Source organism: Littorina saxatilis, unplaced genomic scaffold (genome assembly GCF_037325665.1).
Source record: "Littorina saxatilis isolate snail1 unplaced genomic scaffold, US_GU_Lsax_2.0 scaffold_747, whole genome shotgun sequence".
Lineage (NCBI taxonomy): Eukaryota > Metazoa > Mollusca > Gastropoda > Littorinimorpha > Littorinidae > Littorina > Littorina saxatilis.
Window position 1 is genome coordinate 7,501 of NW_027126371.1, and position 25,000 is coordinate 32,500.

Consider the following 25,000-nt stretch of genomic DNA (forward strand, 5'->3'; position numbering starts at 1 on the left):
GATCACACACTTACGTTCTTTCACCGACACACGCATGTTCACGCTCACCTCTCGTACGTACAGTGGTATTCTCCATAACTCATAGGAACAGTTACAAGGTTTTATTTACACTATGATGAACATAAAATCAATTCAGAAACCAATCCAACAAAGCATCAAATCATCCCAACAATCCTACATCTTACCTAGCGTTAGCTACCTAACTCACTGGTATACCTACAACAATTTATGTATGCCCTATACTATTTCCTTCCTGTCCTATTCCACTGACACGGGCAGACAGACAGACACGTCAACAGTTCTGCCCCTGAACGGACATACGACATGACATGCTGCGCTTTCCAGGACGAGCAGATAAACGAACATACAAGCACAGACATGCTGCTCCTTTCAGCACGAGCAAACGAACGAATAGACAAACATATAGGCTTGCTGCGCTTTTCAGCACAAGCAAACAGAAATAGGTGAAAGTGAGCGTGCGTGCTTTTCAGCCCAACAACCACTCCAGAAGGAAATTGAGCGCTCTTTTTAGCACTGCTCCCGAAACTCGCTCAGCAGGCTCGTTGGCTCACGAAGTGTAGCCTATGCGATCGTAACTTTGTCTGTCTGTGCGTTTGTGCGTGCGTGTGTGTGTGCGGGTGTGTGTGCGTGTGTGTGTATGTCTGTGGTAGAAACTTTAACATTTCCGAGTCTATGTGTGAGTGGTTATCCAAGACTATGGATAAAGCTCGCATAAGATTACGTCACGGTCAAAAGTGTTTGACGTCAATTAATGCATCATGACGGCATGCCTCCCTGTAGTCTTTCTCTCTCGCGTGGTGTGTGTGGTCTCGGTCATTGTTATTTTGAGCGGGCCGAGACTATTTGGCAGTCGTGTCCCTGTAAGTAGGCTACATGCAGACACAGACAGATCTAGATCTAGTGTCTCTCTTTCTTGCACAGTGTCACCTAAGCTTACTGTGTGTGTGGGTGTGTATGTGTGACGGAGTGATTGAGTTTGTGTTACTGTTTGTCTATTTCTTACGTGAGCCTTGAAGGCTTCGCCTCTTGTTTTATAATGTACTCTCTCAAATACTACACTCTGTGACCGGATCCTGAACTCAGGTCAAAATGAGTTTCTTCCCTTCGGGTCTCATTTATCCTTGACAGGATGCCTTTGTTTTTCTTCTCTGGAGAGGAAATCGATTGTTTTACATATTTAGAGCTTTTCGTAATGTGTTATTGATATAAGCAGATTCGCGATCGTCGATAATGATTTTTCATGGTGTTGTGTAATTTTTAAATTACAAAGGAATTGTTATGTAAGACAGTTTCAAGCGAGCTATCTTTCGCGGATGTATTTACTGTGCAAACAACTCTAAATATGGCAAAAGTGTCACGTGATAATCAACTTTGTCACGTGATCATAACAAAATGGCTACGGAGCAGACGAAATGTTTTTCGTAACCAGTTGGGAGTGATGCAACAATAGCACGGTCTCCTTCCCACAGCGGTCTCAAAATTTCGACTTGTTTTGACCTTAGAACGATGTCTTTATCATAACTGTGAAGAACAGAACGGAGATCACTGTCGAAGTCGGCCATTCTACAATCACGTTCGTCTTTCGTCTCAGTTTTAATCAGAAACATTAGCGAAAAACATATGGGAGATAACTCTGTATTCTTGTTTTGATAGATTTCGGCTTTTAAACACTTTCTTTCCCTGTATTCCGCGTAGCAATCATCCATCCTGTCAGAGAGACATGAGAGATAGCGTGGACCGATGATTATCAGAATGTCTGTGACCGCTGCCGGCTGGCTGGCTGTAAGGAAGGAAGGTGGGGGTGACTTAGTGCCTGCAACTCTGGGCTAGTAAGGCTCTCCCGCAACACAATTAAGCAGATATCAAGACAACATTCCGATCGCGAGTGGATGTTTACAAATTCCAAGATTTTTTCGGAATTGTTTTTTAAATCCCTGAGTGAAACTGCATATTTACAAGTTTCTTGATTTTGAGAATATACTGTAACATATCACTAAGAATTAAAAAAAATCCGTATCGTACTGCAGATGGGCCGTACGTCAGTCTTACTTCCCTTGAGGGCAACGACTGCGTCATGACATCCGCCCCACCATTGTGTGTCGTCACGGAAGGTCAACGGGTTCACGTTCAAGTCGAGGCAGACAGTAACCCCGCTCTTAAATCGTACGCCTGGCAGAAGCTTTCTGGGTCTGAACTTAACCTTGGTACCAGGGTTGACCTTAACATCAGTTCCATCAACAGAAACCATAGCGGTGTGTATCAGGTCATTGTGGAGACGGAGAAACCTGACGCTAATGATGACCGTCTGCCTCTGACAGAGACACACAACCTGACTATTCTGGTGACACGTAAGTACACACTCTCTCTCTCTGTCTGTGTCTCTCTCTCTCTCTCTCTCTCTCTCTCTCTCTCTCTCTCTCTCTCTCTCTCTCTCTCTCTCTCTCTCTCTCTCTCTCTCTCTCTCTCTATCTCTCTCTCTCTCTCTCTCTCTCTCTCTCTCTCTCTCTCTCTCTCTCTCTCTCTCTCTCTCTCTCTCTCTCTCTCTTCGGTGATTGTTGTGTCAGTCCGTCTGTCTGTCTGTTTTGCATTGGAACAAACTAGCTTATCACGCAAAGCGTGATTGATTTGTGAGATCTCTGCTTTTACTCAAAGAAGTATAAAATAAATCCAAAAGCAAAGAGACTGCCAACGTTCCAAAATTCAGAATCAAAGAACAAGAAAGGTAGGTTGTTGGAACGTTTGTTATTGACAAAACAATACAATACATTCACTAATTAAAAAAATTCTCTCTCTCTCTCTCTCTCTCTCTCTCTCTCTCTCTCTCTCTCTCTCTCTCTCTCTCTCTCTCTCCTTCTTAATGGGAAACTGTCTACTACAGGTCGTGTCACAAGTGGGGTTCCTCAAGGTTCCGTTCTTGGTCCACTTTTGTTTTGTATATTCATTAATGACTTGCCACTCCATATTTCTGATCCTTGTGTTATCAATGACCTTTTTGCTGACGACTCATCTGTGTACACTTTCTCAAAAAATCTGAACGTGTTAGAGTCATCACTTCAAAGAAGCCTCGATGAAATGTTTACTTGGTGTAACACTAATACTATGATAGTTCATCCTGCAAAAACCAAAAGTATGGTAATCACTTCTAGACAGAAACATCAGCTGGCCCCACTTGTTCTAAAGCTTAACCTTGGATCATCACCGATTGAGCAAGTCCGTGAACATCGGGTTCTAGGAGTCACAATAGATTCTGAGCTAAACTGGAAATGTCATTTAAACAATATAAACAAAACGCTGTCGAGAAACATGTTCTTATTCTCGCAGCTACGATATTATGTCGACACTTCAGTTCTTAAATTATTTTACCATGCACACATTCTTTCGCATTTAAGTTATGCTTCTACGTTATGGGACAACTGCAGTGATGTTCACATGATCAAACTGAATTCTCTCCATCGTCGTGCAGCTAAACTTATGATACCTAACTCATCGGTCACTACTGACGAAAAACTGAAACTGCTCGGCCTCCTTCCGTTGAACCAGCAGCTTAAACTGAATAAATCATTATTCATGTTTAGAGTTATGAACAAGGAAGTCCCAGAGTACATTCTGTCGCTGTTTCAAAAAGCAACCAACAGGTATGGTTCTAGTAAATTAATTCCACCTCGCCCCCGACTAGATTTGTACAAGTCTAGTCTTGCATTTTCAGGGTCATCAGTGTGGAATTCACTTCCAACAGCATTAAAATATATTCCATCAGTCAAAGCCTTTAAAAAGCAAATACACAGACATTTGTTTCAAATCTGATTCCAAGTGGAGCATTCCACCGTTATCGTAACCTAGTGGTGATTCAAAATGGGTTTACTCCGATGTATTAAACCGTCCTAATGTTATCATTCATACCGGTTATCTTATAGCAGTCTCTTTTCAGGGTTACTGTTTCTGTTGATACTGTTGTGTTGGTATATCCTTTGTTGTAGTTCTTTTCTTCCTTTTGCTATGTTGTCGGTATTTTTTGTAAAATACAAATGACTTACTGTTTGTTATTTTGCTTGCTCGCCGTTGTTGTTTCATTTGGACCATATGTTTCTAGTGCTCGGGATTTTTTTTTATTTTTTTATTTTTTTATTTTTTATTTTATTTTATTTTTTTTTATTTTTGTTTTTTTTTTAATTATTTTTTTTTTATATTTTTTTATATTTTTTATTGTTATTATCGTTATGACATCATCATCCTTACCATTATTTCATATTTCTATTGCTGTTATTGTATTTAATAGTATCAAATACTATAACTTTTTCTTTGCCTTTAAATGCCATTTATTATCATATGTACGGTTGGTTTTTTTTTTTGGTTTTTTTTTTTTGCCGTCAACCTCTTTTGCTCTTATAATGTTTTCATGTCTGTTTTGTATTCATGTTAGTTAGCAAGGACAGATTGTAAGACTAGGCAACGCCTAAAATCTCCATCCTTCTGTAATAAAGTTTAATCAATCAATCAATCAATCTCTCTCTCTCTCTTTGTTTTTTAATTAATAATTAATTAATATTTGTTTTGTCAATAACAAACGTTCCAACAACCTACTCAATCAATAATAAATTAATTTAATAAATTAATGTATTAATTAATAATTAATTAATGTATTGTTTTGTCAATAACAAACGTTCCAACAACCTACCTTTCTTGGTGTTTTTTTATTCAAAGAAGTATATGAATAATAACAGAATTATTGGAAGTACATATAAGTATATGAGTAATACTAACATGATTGGATCTAGATATTAACAGTATTCTTTTCTGAGTTAAATTTTCTTAAGTTCGTTTTTAAGACCTGAACTGGTGTTGCTAAAGAGCTTGAATTACGTTTCGACTATTGTTTTGTCCGAGCACACTTTAAATTCTCATAAGTATGAGCTCTACTATTATTGCATCGTCCACAACAAGCGAGTCTTCGTTTGTTCAAGTAGTTGCATGGTACCGACGGTTACTTTTTCAAATAATTCATGTCTTTGTGTCTTTAATATTTGATTGACGTTTTCTTGATTTTGGTGTATCTGTGTTCTTTAATGCTGTTTGTGTGTGTAATTGAATGAAGTACTCGATAATCGCCAATGAATGTTTATAGTTTCGTGTTTTAGGGTGTGCTTTCCGTCTTCAGGCAAAGTAAGAAACTGCCAGGTCAGAAGATGTCTCTCTCGCAGACAAAATAACCTTTGCAGGGTTGTAAATATTGTCATGTTAGCTCCCAACACAGAGGCCGGGGAAAGCTCATCGGATGGTCTAAGTACTGGGGCTGCAGTCGGTGTGACGTTGGCGCTGGTGTTTGTCGTCGTTGGTGTTATCACCGTGTGGATGTGGCGCCGCCATTGGGTTTTACCTTGCGCTTCTTCTTCTGCCAACGGTGAGTGAGTGTGAGAGTGAACAAGTGTCGGAGTGAGTGAGTGAATGTGTGAGTAGGTCACTGTGTGATAAGTTTGATAGTGAGTGAGCAATTAGTTGAGTGAGGGTATAAGTCAGAGAGTGTGTGCATAAGTGTGTTTATACTGTGTAAGATAGTGAGTATGTGAGTAAGTAAGTGATTGTGTGATAGGTGTGATAGTATTAATTGAGTGTGTGAGTAACGATGCCACAAATAATGACATTGTCGGCAAGAATCACAAAATCCCCCGAAGACCAAGCTAGCAATTGTTTAAACCAGTTGGTGAACACTGCCACCTCATCTCAACGGAAATAAAGTGATGGTACGCGGTATAAAGCTACTGGGCGTCCAAAAATTACCCTAAGGCTCGTTCTACGTACAGTTCAATGTGTACTTGGCAATGAAAAAGTGATGAGCATCTTCAGAATATAATTTCCACTGTTGTTGGTCCTAGCAAGGCTTTGGACTCTTTAAACGAGTTCAAATTGGACGTTGGCTTTGATTTAAAGTCATTCCAACAGATCCGGGTCGTAGGCTGAATTTCACTGTCAAGGATCAGACTTCTTTACGATCTGTGAAATGAATACTTTGTATAACTTGTACATGACATGCCAAAACAAAACATAAAACAACTAGTCAGCTAGTCCACTATAAAAACAAACAAGTCGCGTAAGGCGAAAATACAATATTTAGTCAAGTAGCTGTCGAACTCACAGAATGAAACTGAACGCAACGCAACGCAGCAAGACCGTATACTCGTAGCATCGTCACTCCACCGCCCGTGGCAAAGGCAGTGTCCGTGGAATTGACAAGAAGAGCGGGGTATTCGTTGCGCTGAGAAGGATAGCACGCTTTTCTGTACCTCTCTTCGTTTTAACTTTCTGAGCGTGTTTTTAATCCAAACATATCATATCTATATATTTTTGGAATCAGGAACCGACAAGGAATAAGATGAAAGTGTTTTTAAATTGATTTCGACAATTTAATTTTGATAATAATTTTTATATATTTAATTTTCAGAGCTTGTTTTTAATCCAAATACAGTGGACGCCGCTTAATAAAACCGCGGTTAATAGAGCCAGCCGCTTATAAAAGCCGATTTCAGACGGTCCGGATTTATCACTATATCTTATGTATTATAAAAAGCCGGTTAATAAAACCAACCCGCCGCTTATTAAAGCCAGTTTTCTCAGAGAAATCACGTAGTTTGTGACTAAAACTCACATTATCTTGTTCTGATGTGGAAGACGACCAACAAACACTCATAAAATCGTTCTTCTCTGACGAGTAATGGTTCGTGACGGTGACAGTGAAATTATTGATGTACCGAAGTGATCAAAGTACACGTACATGTACATAATTAAAACAAAAGTTCAACATCCTTCGTGAAGTTTTGCTTAGATTCAAACAAGTGTAAATGACGAAAGAAAGTGACTGAGTGACGTAAACAAAAGAGATTTTTTTTTCTTTCGAAAATGACGTATTCCTGGACCGCCGGTTAATAAATCCGCCGCTTATTAAAGCCATTTTTCGTCGGTCCAGAAGTGGCTTTATTAAGCGGCGACCACTGTATAACATATTTATATGTTTTTGGAATCAGAAAATGATGGAGAATAAAATGAACGTAAATTTGGATCGTTTTATAAATTTTTATTTTTTTTTTACAATTTTCAGATTTTTAATGACCGAAGTCATTAATTAATTTTTAAGCCACCAAGCTGAAATGCAATACCAAAGTCCGGGCTTCGTCGAAGATTACTTGACCAAAATTTCAACCAATTTGGTTGAAAAATGAGAGCGTGACAGTGCCGCCTCAACTTTCACGAAAAGCCGGATATGACGTCATCAAAGACATTTATCAAAAAAATGAAAAAAACGTTCGGGGATTTCATACCCAGGAACTCTCATGTCAAATTTCATAAAGATCGGTCCAGTAGTTTAATCTGAATCGCTCTACACACACACACACACAGACAGACACACGCACATACACCACGACCCTCGTTTCGATTCCCCCTCGATGTTAAAATATTTAGTCAAAACTTGACTAAATATAAAAACAGGTGAACTGTGATAAGACAAGTATGTTTGGCTCCTTGAAATAAGTTTGACAAGCACAGCATTGCCAGGCGTTTAATGCCCCCTTTTACACACTTTAACACATGACCAAACTACAGGAAAATAATCATAATACGTTTGACAATACACTAAATCTTCAGTGAGTTATTTCTAATATATATACGACTTGTGTGTGTGTGTGTGTGTGTGTGTGTGTGTGTGTGTGTGTGTGTGTGTGTGTGTGTGTGTGTGTGTGTGTGTGTGTGTGTGTGTGCGATGCACGGCCAAAGTTCTCGATCAATCTGCTTCAAATTTGGTGGCCATATTCAGGTACACCCGGGACAGGACACAACCTGGTCGATATTTCAACACGTGCTGTCAGCGCGCAGCGCTGAACCGATTGTGGTTCCACCTCAGCTACCCGGGCCCCCATACCGACACACCAAAGCCGCTAGACCACATCACAACGCCAAAGTTCTCAGTGGATCTTTTTCAAATTTGGACACCGTATTCAGCTACACCCCGGACACAATATCATCGATGAGATATTTCAACACGTGCTCTCAGCGCGCAGCGCTGAACCGATTTTGGTTTTTCTGTTCATTTCACCATTCCCAGTAACTCTTCCTTATCTTCTCCAGTGTTTTGCGTTTATCTCCCTTCCTTCGTGTGGCTTCAATCCATATTCCCGTTTCCACGTTACTATTTTTAGAATGTCACTGCGCTGTCCAGAACGCTTCCCTTGCACCCGTAAGTTGTTCTTACTGTCAAAGTGAAAAGGTCGAATCAATTTATAGCCACGCGAAAAATACACTGTCACCTATCTCTATATATATTGATAGATATAGATATATACATATACGGCTTCTCTGTGTGTGTGTTTGTGTGTGTGTGTGTGGGCAACACCTGTGGATTACAGAGTTCTGTTTGTGATGGGGTCTGGCGGCTTTTGTCTGTCTGTATCGGGGTCATTTTTGTCCTCAGACTCAGCACGAGTAATTCACTGCAGTTGCTGGCCCGTAGAGTGCGTCTTTCACAAGCAGACATGCTGATTACATAGCGACTGCTTTAACGTACCTCGAGCTTACATAGCCAAGTCAGTGCTCAAAATACGATTTCTTCCCGAATTCCTGATGGTAAAGGGGGACAATCACATTTTGTGTGTGTTTTAACACACGACACAGCTCTCTTGGCATAGACCCAGAGAGGGCTTTTTTAACTGCCCTTGGTGGCTTTTCCACTCGCCCTGCAGGAGTCCTCGTGATTCTCGGGAGAGAAGTGAAAGTCACTAGAGGGTGAGCTTCAGCTCACTCTTTGTCAAGGGACGCTTTTGTCATCCCTTCTTTTTTCTTTTAACAGTGCGAGACGCCTGCTCATACCAAAGCTCATTTTCTAGTCATTTCGCTTTTAGAGGGTCCTCTACCAAGGTCGCTCACAACTACACACAAACACACTGCTCTCTGAGTACTCCTCACTGCATTTGAACACCAAAAGGCCCTCACAATGGCCACTGCCACCTTTGTCATAAGCGACAAACCACCTTTGGCTACCTCTACCCCTGCTGAATCTATGGACAGCACATTGTGTTGCACACCCCGAAAAAGGTTAAGAGATTCCGACAGCTTCTCTCCAACAAGCTCAAAAAAGACAAAAGAGGGCTCAAACAACCACTCTGACGCTGACGCCAGTGTCAATAACCACAACGCAGCAGTGCCCTCAGAAGACGGGAACATTTCACCTTCCCAAAGCACAGAAGGCGATGACATTTTTAAAACTCAACGCCGCCGTCAGCGGAAGAAAAAAGCACCCGTTGCTAACAGTGATGCCGAACAGGCTCTGCCTCAGCCACAGTCAAAAGTCTCACAACCAGTCAAAACTGGGCCCCCTAGACACACAAAGTCAAAAAAGGTGACACCAAGTCTTCCTCCAACCTTTGCACAATACCCAGTCATTCTCACCAACGCGGCTACAGGTCCAGCTATGTTCTCGAAACTTGGGCCATCACTCCAGTGTCGTGTTTTGGTTGACGCGGTCGGTCAGATAGAAGGTGTACGACCTCTGCCCTCGGGCAAATTCTTGATTGCCTGCTGCAATGAAAAACAACAACATAAACTTGCCAATCTCACCAGTCTCGCTCAAGTGCAAATAAGATGCACTATACCAGAGGCAACAACGGAAGGTGTCATCAGACCCATCCCACTCTCTGAAGACCTTGATAAACTTCAACAATCTCTTGAGAAAGTAAAATCTCTTCAGCGGTTAAAAAACCAGAAGGGGGAACTTACTCAAGCTGTCAAAATCACTTTTTTAAAGAAAACGCTACCAGATACAGTGAAGATAGTGAAAACCTTCTTTGCTGTCGAACCCTATGTGGCCCCAGTCAGAAGGTGTACTAAGTGCCAGAGATTGGGACATGGCTCCAAACAATGTAAAGCCAGACAAGACAAATGCCCAAGATGCGGTCAAAAGAAAGACCACCCAGTTGACAACTGTCCAAATGACAAACACTGCCTAAACTGTGGCGGTCCCCACTCGGCAGCTTACTTAGGCTGTCCTGAGCTAGTGCTCCGAAGAACAGCAAACAAAATCCGAGCAGCCAAATACATCCCATATGCAGAAGCAATAAGAAGAGCAAAGTTTGAAATAATGAAAAAACAAAAGAAAGACCCAGATACATCTAATGACTCTGACTCAGAAGTCGATGAGTGCTGGGTGCTGAAAATGGCAGGGGGGAAAAGTGCTCCTCGCGGTGCCAGCAAAGCAAAGAGAAACCTGGCTACCTCCCCAGCTTTCGTGGCTGAGATTGAAAAACAGGATTATAGCACTATCTGGCCAGAACCAACAACAAGCCGCATACGCACAGGAAATCAAGGCGGACCAAGCAACCCTCGTAGTGAAAACCCCATTTCAGAGCAAAATATCGCCCTCCAGAGACCTGGACAAAGAACTGACATAAACCCTATTAATAATGAGTCTACTGTTGCCCAGAAACTAAAATCAACACACAATGTAAAAAAGGCCCCCACAAAAGCAGCAGACAAAACAAAGACAAACAAACAGCCAACAACAAACAATGAGAAAAAGGTTGCTGATGCAGAATCTCAAACCTCCCCCACACACGATTATGATGACTTGTTCATGGATGAACCAAAGTTGATGATTGTTGAGGAGGATGAAACACAAAACACACCAAAGCCACAGTCCGAAGACTGCCTCAGACAACATATTCTAAAAGAAAGCTATGCAAAGATGAAGATGATGAGCGCCGAGAACTGCGGTGAGGTGTTCAAATTCGTCACTGGCATCCTAGCTGCACTTATTGAAGCAAAAACGAATGAAAGCCCCGAAAATGTTCTGACACTTCTGACAGGGCTATATACTGAAATATTTAAGCCAAAGGAAAATCCAACTCCACCAGCCTTAAATAAGATACTTTCCACTCAATGCGCTCTTCTCGGCATTCAGGGAGGCAGATCTGTAACAGAGTCTCAACCCCTTGACAACACAATGACATAGAGAGTTGAGGGGCAGATCAAACGGTCACAACAGACTTTAGGTCTTCTGTGATTGAAATGGATTCAAGAATAAATATACTGCAGTGGAACTGTCGTTCCCTTAACACTGCTCTACCGTACCTTATTAATTATCTTAACCAAAACAACATGTTCAATGTATTATTGATACAGTCCCCACTCTGTCATGCGGGAAAACTCCCCTTCATATCTGGTTTCTTTTACCCACCCGTCACAGATTATCAGGTTGATGATACGAGCGGAGCACAAACTATCAAGTACACAGTAACCTATGTCAGAGACAATCTGAAGTACAATGTTCACCCAACCCCTGTTCCGGCCGACACAAAAATACATTCAAACCTAGTTGAACTTCTGCTGAATGATGGCCCATCCATCTTCTTATTAAACATATATGTGACCCTCCACCACGGGATGAGTCGCATGTCATCTTTGCATGATTTTAATATTTTTACATTTTCCTAAAGAGTGTTTTATGCTCTATCCAGTGGTAAAAACCGTTTTAGAAAAGAGCGAAAACTTTTCGAGTTATAAGCCTGTGACTAAGGTGACCCTCACACTTTTACCACAGTCCCCCCGGACTTATATTAAGCCTAGCGCAGAACCGCGCGAGGTGACATGCGACTCATTTCGTGGTGGAGGGTCACATATAACAGAAACATTACCAAAGGCCCGATTTTCAGCTGGCTCCCAGAGCTCGACGGAAGACGCACCTGGGTGATCGGAGGAGATGTTAATGGCCGAAACCCCCTGTGGGATGCCAACTTCCCCGATCAGACATGTGCCGTGGGAAAGAGCCTTGCCACCTATATAACGCAATCAAATGTGTACTTACTAAATGACGGATCAGCAACCAGAATACCCGATATCTCAAACCAACACCCCTCCGCCATTGACATAACCTTGGTTAGTCCCACTCTCGGATTAACAACGGACTGGTGCGTTGTGTCAGATAAATTAAAAAGCGACCACTTACCAATCATGATATCCATTATTGGGAAATCACCACACACAGAGCCAGGCCCAAAAGCCTTAAAATACAATTATAAAAAGGCGGACTGGGCAGTTTTCAAGGACGCTGTCACTAAGTCGGCCGATGCACATACCCTCTTGGATGGCAATCCAGAGTCCCAAGAAAGTATCGACAACAAATATAAACAGCTAAGATCAAACCTGCTGAATGCAATGGAATTGTCAATCCCCAAAACAAAACCTTTTATCGGACCCAGTAAAACTGATCAGAGCCCATGGTGGACAGAAGAATGCAGAACAGCCATCAGGTTAAAAAGAACTGCAAAAGAGAAGTATGATCGCTTCAGGTCTGCACAAAACCACAACAATATGAAATCAACTGAAGAACAATGTGACAAAATTATAGACAAAGCAAAAAAAGAATATTTTGAAAACATGTCCAGCAAAGTGAGCGATTACAGAGATGCTGGAAAAATTTGGACCAAAATAAGGAAATTCAAATGCAGACACAAGCAGGCTGAACGTCCTCTTATGCACGAAGGAAAAAAATATGAAAGCCTTCCTGAAAAAGCAGAACTGTTTGCAGATATTTTTGCAGCAGCAAGCCAAACAGATAAACTGTTATGTGAGCAGGAACTCTTCCGTAAGAACTGGGAGGATAAACAGGACTTAAACGACCCAGAACTCAACCCTTCCTTAAAAATAAATGCTCCCTTATCCATTCAAGAACTGAAAACGGCTATAGCATCGGTGACAAAAGTCCGATCCGCCTGTGGTTCTGATCCAATAAACTATCAGGTCATACAACATTTACCAAACCAAGGATTAAATCTTTTACTGGATTTTTATTCAACATGCTGGAAGTCTGGCCTGATTCCCACAGCTTGGAAAGAGGCTGTTGTGATCCCCATTTTAAAGCCTGGAAAACCAAGAGCTAACCCTTCCAACTGGCGCCCTATATCTCTGACCTCCCATCTGAGCAAAATCTATGAAAGAATACTAAAATCCAGACTAGAAGATGAAATGGAAAGAAAAAAGGTAATACCCCTGTGCCAAGCTGGTTTCCGTCGAGGCAGGGGTGTCTCGGATCACATTGTAAAACTGTCCTCTAAAATTAAGAAAGCTCTCTCACGCAAGAAGTCTCTCTTTGCTGTCTTTTTTGACATCAAAAAAGCCTACGATACAGTATGGCACCAACGATTGTTGTTCAAATTGAAGCAATTAGGCATCAGTGGTAATATGTTTCAATACATAAAAAGCTTTCTACTGAACAGATCCTTTCAAACTGATTATAAAGGTGCCAAATCATCCACTCGCAAAGTTGACATGGGAGTGCCACAGGGCTCAGTAATAGCACCACTGCTTTTTAGCATTATGCTGCATGACATATCGACAATTAAAACACATGGAGCCGAACTGACGCTTTATGCGGATGATATTGCTCTATGCAAAGAGTATCAAAACAAAACCTATAAAACAGAACACAAATTCTCTAAAGAGTGGCAAACAGCTATAGATAACATTGCGAACTATATGCGGGAGAATGGCTTCACTCTCTCTGCCGAGAAAACTGTATTCGTTGTCTTTACAAACCGAAAACTGGAAGATCGAGAAAAGATACAGTTCTCACTAGATAAATCTGTTGTCTCACCCAGTCAGCAGGTGAAATATCTGGGCGTAGTTTTCACCTCAAATGGACTATGGACTGCTCACTTAAAGTATCTTTTAAGCAAAGCAAATAAGACCATCAACCTTCTTAAAATACTGGCTGCCCAACCATGGGCAAAGTGCCCAGTTATTCTAACAAACATCACCAGAGCTCTTATAAGATCAAGACTATCATATGGACAGGAGGCCTACTTCTCGTCGGCTCGAAAATGGCTTGATAAGCTACAGTCAGCGGAATGTCGTGCCCTTCGGCTTGCCCTCGGACACCCAAGGCATTCAAAGCAGGCCATTGTATACCACCAAGCAGGATTCCTCCCTCTTGACATGTGGCGGCGTAAGTGCTGCGCAGATTACAATGTTCGAGCCAACACAGTGCAAAACTCAACAAAAGAGGAGCTACAACCGCATTACAATCATGTCCAAAACAAAAAGGCCCACTTTGGCACTACTTTCTCCTCACTGGCTCAATTCAATGCTTCACTCTTTAGTGAAATCAGTGTCGACCCAAATGATGTGGCCCAAAACCCCATATCTCGTGATCCCTCATGGACAATGAAAGAAATGAATTTTGACACAGAATATTGCACAGCTACAAAGGATGATCAGTTATTACTCAGGATACAAGCCCTTGAGCACATTGATACTGTATACAAAGGCCATGTTCATGTTTACACAGACGGGTCAGTGTTGGATGACAAGAAGGCTGGCGCAGCTTTTGTAATCCCCAGCGATGACATGACTGGGAAATTTAAACTGTGCAACAGAAACTCGATCTTCTCAGCTGAGCTCCTTGCCATCTGCATGTCGCTTGTTCATCTCAATCTCAAGAACACTCCTCCTCAAAAGATAGCTATATTCTCTGACTCCAAAGCAGCCATTGAAGCATTGAGATCTAACAAAAGATCAAAAAGACATGATCTTGTCATTGCCATAAAGGAGCTGGCAAATAAAATTATAAAAAAAGGAAGCGAGATTAACCTGGTCTGGTGTCCAGCACACGTGAACGTGCCTGGCAACGAGAAAGCGGACAAAGCCGCTAAAGAAGCTGCCCAAGGCATGGGCGCCTCCGAGGTAGACCTGCCATTGTCTGCTTCTGAGATCAGTAGCCTTACAGACTCTCTTCTCTGGAGAGAATGGAGGAACAAATATATGCACAAGGCTATAAGCTCTGGCTGGCTCATTCGGGAAGCCCCATCAAAACAGATGAACACCTATAATGCATGCCCACGTGTAATAAAAAGGATTAACCGCCTAAGGGCAGAAGCTGGGAGTTACCAATTTCTAGAGCTTAAATGCACCTGTCAATCCGACCTCACCATTGCTCATTTGACTTTGGAGTGTGATTTGAACTCATGCCACTTTCAACCCCTGACTCAGTTTATAAACTCAAATAGAAATATTCTGCCAAATACCTCAAAGGAAAAATTAAGCTATCTTTTAAGTTTTAATAAAGACCTTGGGTGGCAAGGTCCCAAACTTATCGCTGGACTTATGCACACGCACCCACTTGGTCCCTGGATATGAAGAGACATTGCTGCGGCTGACGCCATTGCTTCTCATACAGCTACTATATATTTTTATCAGATCTTTTAAAAATACCATTTTATATCCAAGTATCTCTTAACACCATTTTTAATTAGATGAGCGAGAGTGTGCGGGGGGCGGGAGGGTGGTGAACCACTGTACATAAAGGGAAAGTTTGTGTGCGTGCCTGTGTGTGTTCTTAATCTAAGACAAATGTCGCCAATGTTTTTACAGAGTGACGTTAAATAAACGATTTTATCATCATCATCTGTCTGTATGTTCTGGCATTTGAGAAGCCACAACAGATAATATAGGGCTAAGAAATAAGCTCTAAAATTCTCAATCCCGATTTTTTTTGTTTTTGTCTGGATCCACTACCAGTAACTCTTCCTTATCTTCTCCAGTGTTTTCAGCCGCGATTATCTCCCTTCCTCTGTGTGGCAAAACCGGGTCCCAGGCGCAGCCTGGTATTCGGCTCTACTTCTTCCCGGCGACAGAGCCAATGTGTGTGTGTGTGTGTGTGTGTGTGTGTGGAGGCAACGTGCAACACCTGTGGATTGTAGAGTTCTGTTTGTGATGGGATCTGGCGGCTTTTGTCCGTCTGTATGTTCTGGCCTTTGAGAAGCCATAACAATTAGTATCGGGCTTAGAAATAAGCTCTAAAATTCTCAATCCCGTTTGAGAGGACTTCGCCTTCAAAGGTGATTGTGGTGAACCGCCACGCTGTCTGTCTTTGTCTCGCGATTCACCCCGGCGAAGTCGGGTATTCCTCTAGTTTCTAATATGCTGACTGTTAGCAAATGATTACAGATATGCCAAAACAATATATATCAACATGATCCAGCAGTCGAATGTTGATATCACATTCAATACATTTCTATTGTCAATTGTTAACAGTGAGCAAATTAGAGATGAGAAATGTCGACACAAATATAATTGGACGCAATCAGTCGAGGAAAATAAAATAGCACCAATGGAAAATGATTCGCTCCGATCTCACTATGCCTGTCGGTCACAGCAATCTCGTGACCTGGATCAGCCAATCACGCACCTGACCAGCTAAAAGGTTCCCTCGCAATAATCTCACTCAATAAGCCATGTTAAACATGCATTTCAGTTGCTCCTTTTTCTGGGTGGGGTTTTATTCAAAAGAGGGCCAGAACATCATAATCAACGCCAGACAGCAGGTTGAACTTCGATCATATAATTTTCAGGTGAAGAGGTCAGCATGTGCCATTATGCACATGTTCCCATTATGTGCAACACCCACTGACAAAACCTGCTTTTCGGTACCTGTACTTGGTGGAATGTATAATGTAAAAGCAATACACTTTTTAGTGCTGTGAATAGGTCACGCTAATTTTCGTAATTCATAAATTTAGTTTGTCTTATTTATATTTAGCCAGATAAACAAATACTTAGATCATCATCAAAATCAGGTTTGGATGGTTGGATTAAACACGGGATACTTCGATGCACTATCATGATAAGTGTAGTTTGTTTTTTATTTTCACTGTGACAACCAATTTTCTCCCTATCACTACATGCTGGTCAGATTTCTAAGTAGTGCTGTCCTCATCTTCTTGTGTCAGATATTCAACAATCATTTTCGTGTGTGTGTGTGTGTGTGTGTGTGTGTGTGTGTGTGTGTGTGTGTGTGTGTGTGTGTGTGTGTGTGTGTGTGTGTATGTGTGTGTGTGTGTGTGTGTGTGCGCGTCCGTGCCGGCGTGCGTGCGGGCATGTGTGTGTTTCTAATTGTGTGCTATATTATTATTGTTTTCAGGAAGCAACAACACGGAGTATAACCAGTGAGTATTTGAACTTTAACTTAAACTAAAATTGTTATATCAATCGATTATCAAATGATCAGGCCGGGTTGGAAAATTCGTTAACTCTCTGTTGCTCTTGTCATGTTGTTAAGAGTGAAAGATGATATATTCCAGACTGAGATTAACGTACTTACAACCGCACTTTTTGTTTTAACTTAAATGTCAAAAAGTTAGCTCGTAGGCGCATGTATAAAGATCATTAAAAAAAAAGAACAGAAAAAAGCACTGTATAAGGTAACGAGTGCCGATCAATAATGAACCAAATCGGAGAGCGAGAGATTTACTGTTTGTGCAAGACGTTTGTATTACCCAATATTGACAGACTGTGTGATGATATCTTCTGTTATGGTCTGTTGAGACAGTGATATAAAAATCGAGACCGGAGGGTCGAGATTTTGATATCACTGTCGAAACAGACCAATAGCAGAAGATATCATCACACAGTCAGTCAATGTTAGATATATTGCTAATTCTCTGGACATTTTGTATTTACTGTAAAGAAATTAAAAAAGTATTTGTCTCAGTTTTGGCTGTTCCATATCCCTCCCTCTGATTATTATTTCTTTTTGTTCACTCTTTTCTTGTACTTTTCAGTTTTTCAAAATGTCTTTTCTTTCAAAAAGTCTTTAGTCACTTGCTCAACTAAATTCTGGGATAATTACATTTTCATATATATTTGTTTGTTTTTAAATTTAGGTGTTTTTGTTTTTGAAGTGGGGAAGCAATAAAGAGGTCGTCGATATCAAAACTGATATCGACGGAAATGTCGTCAATATCACTTTTGCACTGAGCTCAGTTTTGCCCAATTGACCAATGGAAATCCACGTAACATATGAAATAGCAATATTGCTAAATATCAATGTATCACTCACATTCATCTCGTGTTCAGGGCGGCAGTGTCGCCCCCTGTGCCAGTGGAGCGTGAAGAACAGCAGAACGCCAGATCAAATGAAATGCAAGGTAAGCAATTACTGAACTCTGATTTACGTTCACGGCCAGAAAAACATGTAAGCAGTAAATACAACGATTTATTGCAAGCCAATGTGCTGTCCTTTGGCGTGTGTTTTCTACATTGTGTGTGTATATATGCACGTACAACCTATATGCATCTCTCTCTCTCTCTCTCTCTCTCTCTCTCTCTCTCTCTCTCTCTCTCTCTCTCTCTCTCTCTCTCTCTCTCTCTCTCTCTCTCTCTCTCTCTCTCTCTCTCTCTCTCTCTCTCCCCCCTTCTCATCCTCACCCTCATCCTCTAGTTATGTAAGTATCGTTATTTTCATTGTTGTGGTATTGTGAAAAACAAATCAAAAATGTGTGTTACCAGATAATAACCAGCAAGCAGTGAACCAGTACGCCAGCCTGCGACACCTGGACATAGGAGTGAGGTCCGAGTACGCTGAGCTCAGTCAATACGTGAATGCTGGTGTGAACTCTGCCAATGGAGCAGGTAACTTGAGTATCCATTAGGGGAGTAAAGGGCATTCTGATAATCATCGCTCCACGGCTATCGCCAGTTTCTCTCTGACAGCATGCTAAATTATTGCACGAATCTATCAAAACAAGAATACAGAGTTATCTCCCATATGTTTTTCGCGAGCACTGATCTAAATTTGAGATCAGTGTTCGCGAGACGAAAATGATTGCAGATTGGCCGACTTCGACAGTGATCTCCGTTCTGTTCTTCACAGTTATGATAAAGACATCGTTCTAAGGTCAAAACAAGTCGAAATTTTAAGACTGCTGTCGGAAGGAGCCCGTGATATATGGTTGCATCACTCTCAACTGGTTACAGAAAAAATCGTCTGCACCGGCGCGCACAGGAGCCAAAGTTGATTATCACGTGACACTTTAGAGTTGTTTGCACAGTATATACATCCGCGAAAGATAGCTCGCTTGAAACTGTCTTACATATCAATTCCTTTGTAATTTAAATATTACACAACACCATGAAAAATCATTATCGACGATCGCGAATCTGCTTATATCCATAACACATTACGAAAAGATGTATATACATGTAAAAAATCGATTTCCTCTCCAGACAAGGAAAACCAAGGCATCCTGTCAGGGATAGAATGAGACCCGAAGGGAAGTAACTCACTTTTGACCTGAGTTCAGGATGAGTAAAGAGGACCTAGGATCTAGGAGGGGGAGTGGGTGGGACCATGGATGTTGGTTAATTAGCAGTGTCTTAAAGATAGAACACCTAAGGCGCTATCGTGGAAAGTTTTCTCACGAGTTGTATCTTAAAATGTTCAAATGGCTATTCTCTGTACTGTTATTTAAAAACACCTACAATGATTTGCTCAAAACTGCTCCTAAACTATGCCAAATAATTACATGAATTTTAATCAGCAAGCGGTTTGCTTCGCTCAGCTCTCCTGTCAGGAGTCCGGACTTCCGTCCGTCATCACATTTTATTTAGTCCTCATAGATAGCCTACCCATTCGTCAAAGCAAATTAAGCCCGTTGGGTTGAGGAAATCAAACCTACAGTCTAGCTTTCACAAAGTAATTCCGTGCCACACAGGGCTAAACTGCATTTAGGAACCTACGCTAAACAAGATGGCGCCAGCGTATTCAAAGTTAGCTTAGGCAGCGAAGCATTTGGGACGTCATCGAATAGTCATATTACAGAAAGAAATGTACAGCTGGTGAACGTAGCGCATTTTGGCTCAATTTTATAATAACTAATTCCGGACCCGAAATCAGACCGGAATGGTCGTAATAACGCAAAACTATTTTTGTTCTGATGTTTATTACCGGAAGTCGCTATCCTTCATGAAGCAGGCAATCCCGTGAACCCTGCACCAGTGAAGCCCTTTTTGTGCCAAATACAGCATTCAGATTTGAAAAATAGAACGCTAAAACACTAATTATAATACATCTACCTTCTTTGTTTGTGTTGCCATCTATTCAACTCCCAATACGAACGCTGTAGCTCTCGGCTCAATTTCAAATCTGTCTCTAGAAGTAGCGCGTGAAATACTCAAGGTCGAAAGGTAGGACGAAAATTATGATTGGCGCATAAGGCCAAAAAAAAAATAGGTGTGGTTAAGGTAACATAGTCAAAAAAATAGGGTAGGAAGGTTAAGGCAATCATTTTTTTTTTTTTTAACTTTTTTTTCTAATGTGTACAAATTAAACCTACTTGACAGGGAAATAAGTGTGCGACTCGAGCGCTTTTGCTTTCATTGCGTTTTCTGCACTCGGTTTGCGTGTGTGTGTGTGTGTATGTGTGTGTGCGTGTGTGTGTGTGTGTGTGTGTGACAAATGTAGTAAAAAGTGATAGGGTCGGCCACTAAAAATAGGGTAGGTCGGGTTAACGTAACCACACCTTTTTTATTTTAGGCCTAAAAGGCGTCACAATGAAAAGTACAGTCTGGGATTCCCTCTTAAAGCACAGGCGTTTTCAAGTGGAGTAACTCAGCGCTCGAAAGTTTGTTGTAAGGTATTCCTGGTGTGTGGTCACATAATTACAACCCCCAATCTGAAATGCAAAGCTCTTGGGGCGATGAAAGACAGTTTTCTTGTTTGACATTATCACTGTAATCTAGCTTGTGTGTGTGTTGGTGTATGTGTGCGTGCGTCAGTTGTCCTTCATTGTGTGGACAGTTGGCGTAGGGTAGTGGTAGACCTTTGGTTGTTGGTAATCTCACTTCTTGCATGTTGATTTTCTTGTCTAGGTCCTGTCTACGCTAACACACGACAATCGGACGGAAGGGTCTACCAGAATGTGGGAGAAAGTTCTTTGACTTGAAGTCAGCCGATCAAACGCTGTGCTAGTTCGTTCGTTCCTTCATTCCATCAATCATGATGGTTGTTGTTGTTGTTGTTGTTGTTGTTGTTGTTGTTGTTGTTGTTGTTGTCTCAAGGTCACGCCTGACGCAAACACAGCACCCTAAGTTCGACTATTTCGAGTTCAAAAGTGCCACAAATGTTGTTGTTGAAAGTTCTCATGTCTTTCTTTTTAATTTTTAGCAACTTAAAAACGATTGTAACAATTCCCAAGAATAAGAGACAAAGCTGCCTAGTCCCACAGAACAAAATCAAAGGCTCCTGAATACGATTCTCCTTTGTCATGTCTCATTACACTAGAACCCCCCTTATAAGACCCCCACCCGGATAGAAAACTCCTTCCATTTGGAGACTCCTAACCCCTACCGGTATGACTCCCTCCTAGTTTACCACATCCTGCCTTTTTAAAACCCTATATGTCAGATTTTCTGTTCACAATATTTCTTACTTGACTGAATGATTTAACGAGGGCGGTGTGTGTGTGTGTGTGTGTGTGTGGGTGCGTGTGTGTGTGTGTGTGTGTGTGTGCAGAGCATATCTGAGAAAACTTCTGAACGGATTTTTATGAAAATTAATGTACACATTTTGAGGACATTAGCTCGTGTCGTTATCTCTTTTTAAGTGATGGCGCTATTTGATGACGTTGATGACGTCTTACTCGCCCGTTTTCAAAATTTAAGGCGGCACTGTCTCGGCCACCGTTTTTCATCAAAGTTCATCAAAATTTGCCACACTATCTTTGACTCAGTCTGGACTGTGTATTGCATTTTAGCTTGGTTCCTGAAAAATTCGTTTACTAAATGTCCATTCAAAGTTTGGACTTTTTTTTAAATTGGAACTTCAAAGTCCCAAAGCCCTAGCTTCAAAAACATCTGATATAATGTCAAAGTTAAGTTTGTTTTAATCGATCATAACTCCGCTGTGATCTCAACATTTGACGAGGGTCAACCATACTGGGGTCATGTCGGGAGATCATCAAACCCCAGATGTGTGCACAGTTTCAAAGCTCTAGTTTTAAAAAGTCCGCGATAACCTCAACGTTACGTTTTGTTATCCACTGACGGAATATACAATGTATCAAGTTTCAAAACTTTGAACAGTCTTGAACCGAAATTTGATGATATTGAATTCAAGTTCAATTTCATCGCTGCCCTGAATGTATTAAAAAAAGTGAATGCGCAAAGAACTGTCGGCTGCTCCGGCTGCTGCGTCGGATGAATTGTGGGATAACTTTCAACTTAATCTGCTGGACATTGCACGTTGGTTGGCATTTTTGCCTGAAAAAGGCGAATACCTTGAACTTCTGAATTTGAACATTGTGTGCTTGAAAGATCTTGCCCTGTTTTATTTACTGATGTCTCTGGATGATTTAGTTTCTGAACTGTGGTGCAATGTCAAAATGACATCTCATATGTCACACACACACACACACACACACACACACACACACAAACATACACACTCACTTACACACACTCACAAACACAAACATACACACTCACACACACACACACACACACACACACACACACACAAATATGATGATATTTGGTTTCTGAAATATGGCCAAATGTCACACTTAATCACGGCATACACCAGCGCACAAACCAGACAGACTTGATCAAATCATAGCCTTATAAATTTGAGCCAAGACATGCGCGTTAATCCTGGAGGATGGACATTTCTTTTTTCGTGTCCATACCGTACCCTCGTGTCCACGGAAACAGACATGCACATGCGACCACTCACACTCACATGCACATACACACACACATCGCGTTGTAATTGTATATACTTGTTCTCCCTTCATCACCTGTAAAATATCTTTGTATATGCAGTTCATTTAAGCAGGCGTTTACTTTCATTTGCATGCGTGTTTTCATATAACTATTACAATGCAATTGTGGCAATACATTTTAAGCATTCTTGAATACTTTCTTGCAATATGATTTTCTCGTTGACGGGTCCTGCATGGTGTTGCTCCTCACACTTGTCATACCATGATATGTCATAGCACATACATTGCGCTCAACAAACATCCAGACCTTGTTTGATTACTCCACATTGTGTTTCTGTCCGGATGTTTACATACTGTTTAAACTTTCATTAGTTCATTGAATTTTCTTTCATGTATAATATGTGCTTCCATTTTTTTACAAATTTGTCATTTCTTTGTGCTCATGTATTTAAATTATGCATGCTTTTTGTGTGATGAGCGTACGAGCAACGTGGCTCGATATAGAAACACTGTGACGTTACTGGTCCATGCTTGGAAAGTTTGATTTTATTCAACAACAAAACAGCTAGTAATACTAGCTCATGTTCCTCTTACTCCTTTGTTGGTTATCACTTGTTTTTCTAAAGAAAATGTTGGGAAAATCAGGTCATCAAAATTAAGTGCCCAAGGTTGGACTCTTCCTTCAAAAAACAATAAGGTCAACAATACTGAAAACATTGAAAGAAATCTCTGCTATATTTTGACCCGGCATGTGTTGGTTCTTCTTCATGTCTGAGTGTCTTTTCGACATATAAGCTTGTAACTGTTTCCCATGACATTTTGATCATCTGTAATGTGTTCTATTGCTGTTTTGTTAGACTCTACAAAAAGAACCCTCGTATCCCATAATAATGCATATTCAAGACATATGATATTAAACCGATGTCTGCATTGTTGAACATGTTATTTGCTCATGTTATTTGTATTTCAGATCAAAATATATAATTTTACTCAAAGCGACACAGCCATTCTTTGTCGGGTCTGCGCTAATAACTGTCGGGATATGTGCCAAATGTCAAATTTTTATCAAAATACAAATAATACAAATATTGTTTGTATCGATTCATTGTTATGAGAATGTCTTCGTGTTTTGATAATTGAACGTACACAAACATGCAATCTTTACTGGTATTGGCAAGCAGCCTAAATATGGCTTAAATAAGGGAAATCCACTGTTAAATCAATACATTGACTCTTAACCTGCTTTTGTTATAATTGTATGACTTTCACACTTTATTGATATCTCAGAAGCTACTTCAATTTGGTACTGGATTCTTCTACATGTATTTCTTACACAAGTTTACAAATAAACTGCTTCTTTTTTCCAAGATCAGTTTGCTTCTCATCCAATGTCAATAAGAAGCGACCAGTAGCCTACATGCTGATATCTTCGAACAAATGTGTGTCTTTTTAGTTCAATATTTGTGTTTATGTGTAGCTTTATCGTTCAACAAAACGGGATAATCGGTGCCAATCGTGATTTAGAAAAAGACGTATAGTCGTACTATATATGTATATATTCAAGCTGCATTTCGGTAACGTAGATATCAGTAATATATACGATGTGTGCTTGCATTTCACCTCACCACAGAGCCAGGAGTCACCTCACGGCCCTGGCAATATTTGTCTTGTCGTTTGCTCCTGTGGGCGAACACCATATTACTAGTTGGAACATGCATTGTTCACTTTTGCTAGAAAAAGCTGGTAACATTAATAACGGTTATGAACCCCCCAAGTTTCCTCTTCGCTAGACTCAGACGCAACTTAATAAATAAATAATGATAAATAACGTTTCTGTATCACAAGTCCCAGCATTCGGCTCCAGGCGCTTTACAATTTAACGAACATATAAAGCATGAGAATAACTGAGAAGCAACGACAATGCAGCTGTAAACAGAGCCCTGTACATAAACTTAAAACTTTAGAAGGTTATTTTATGTATATATTGGTGTGTAAAAAGGCCCCAAAAATTAGATCAAATAATACGCCAAAACGAGGTTACTGCTTGTGCGGCTATTTTCCCAGACATTTACATTTAACCATGGTGTCGACGTACACGGACTATTCTCCTGCACACAAATGACAACAGCACTGATCGTCGTGTCATTTAAACAAAATGATAGTGCACGCGAAGAGTATGCCCTTACTGTAACGTATATGACGTTTTGGTAGTATTTATTGCTCTCAGAACAAGGAGATGCAAACAATTGACATGTATCGAAATTCCGCAGTCAGCTAACGGCTGACCATACAGTGAGAAAAGTTTAACTTTTACAACAGCTGTAGGACACCGATGACAATAATCAAATGGTCGCTTCTTATTGACATCGAGCGTTATACGTGTGAATGCACGCGTTTGTCTTTGCATGTACGTGTGTATGTTTGTAATGCCACTCTGTGTTGTGTGT

The 25,000-nt window shown here is 40.9% G+C and overlaps 1 protein-coding gene across 1 annotated transcript in view; it reads left to right on the plus strand.

The window, feature by feature from the left end:
- Window positions 1-22,271, plus strand: part of LOC138954801 (uncharacterized) — a gene marked incomplete at its 5' end in the record, with an annotated part of 29,708 nt that extends 7,437 nt beyond the window's left edge. Inside the window, 7 exons of the mRNA XM_070326568.1 lie at window positions 2,049-2,373; window positions 3,597-3,656; window positions 5,238-5,419; window positions 16,976-17,000; window positions 17,911-17,981; window positions 18,343-18,465; window positions 20,704-22,271. Of these exons, the coding sequence (XP_070182669.1) occupies window positions 2,049-2,373; window positions 3,597-3,656; window positions 5,238-5,419; window positions 16,976-17,000; window positions 17,911-17,981; window positions 18,343-18,465; window positions 20,704-20,777 (860 nt within the window). The remainder of the gene's footprint in view (window positions 1-2,048; window positions 2,374-3,596; window positions 3,657-5,237; window positions 5,420-16,975; window positions 17,001-17,910; window positions 17,982-18,342; window positions 18,466-20,703) is intronic.
- Window positions 22,272-25,000: the final 2,729 nt, after the last annotated feature.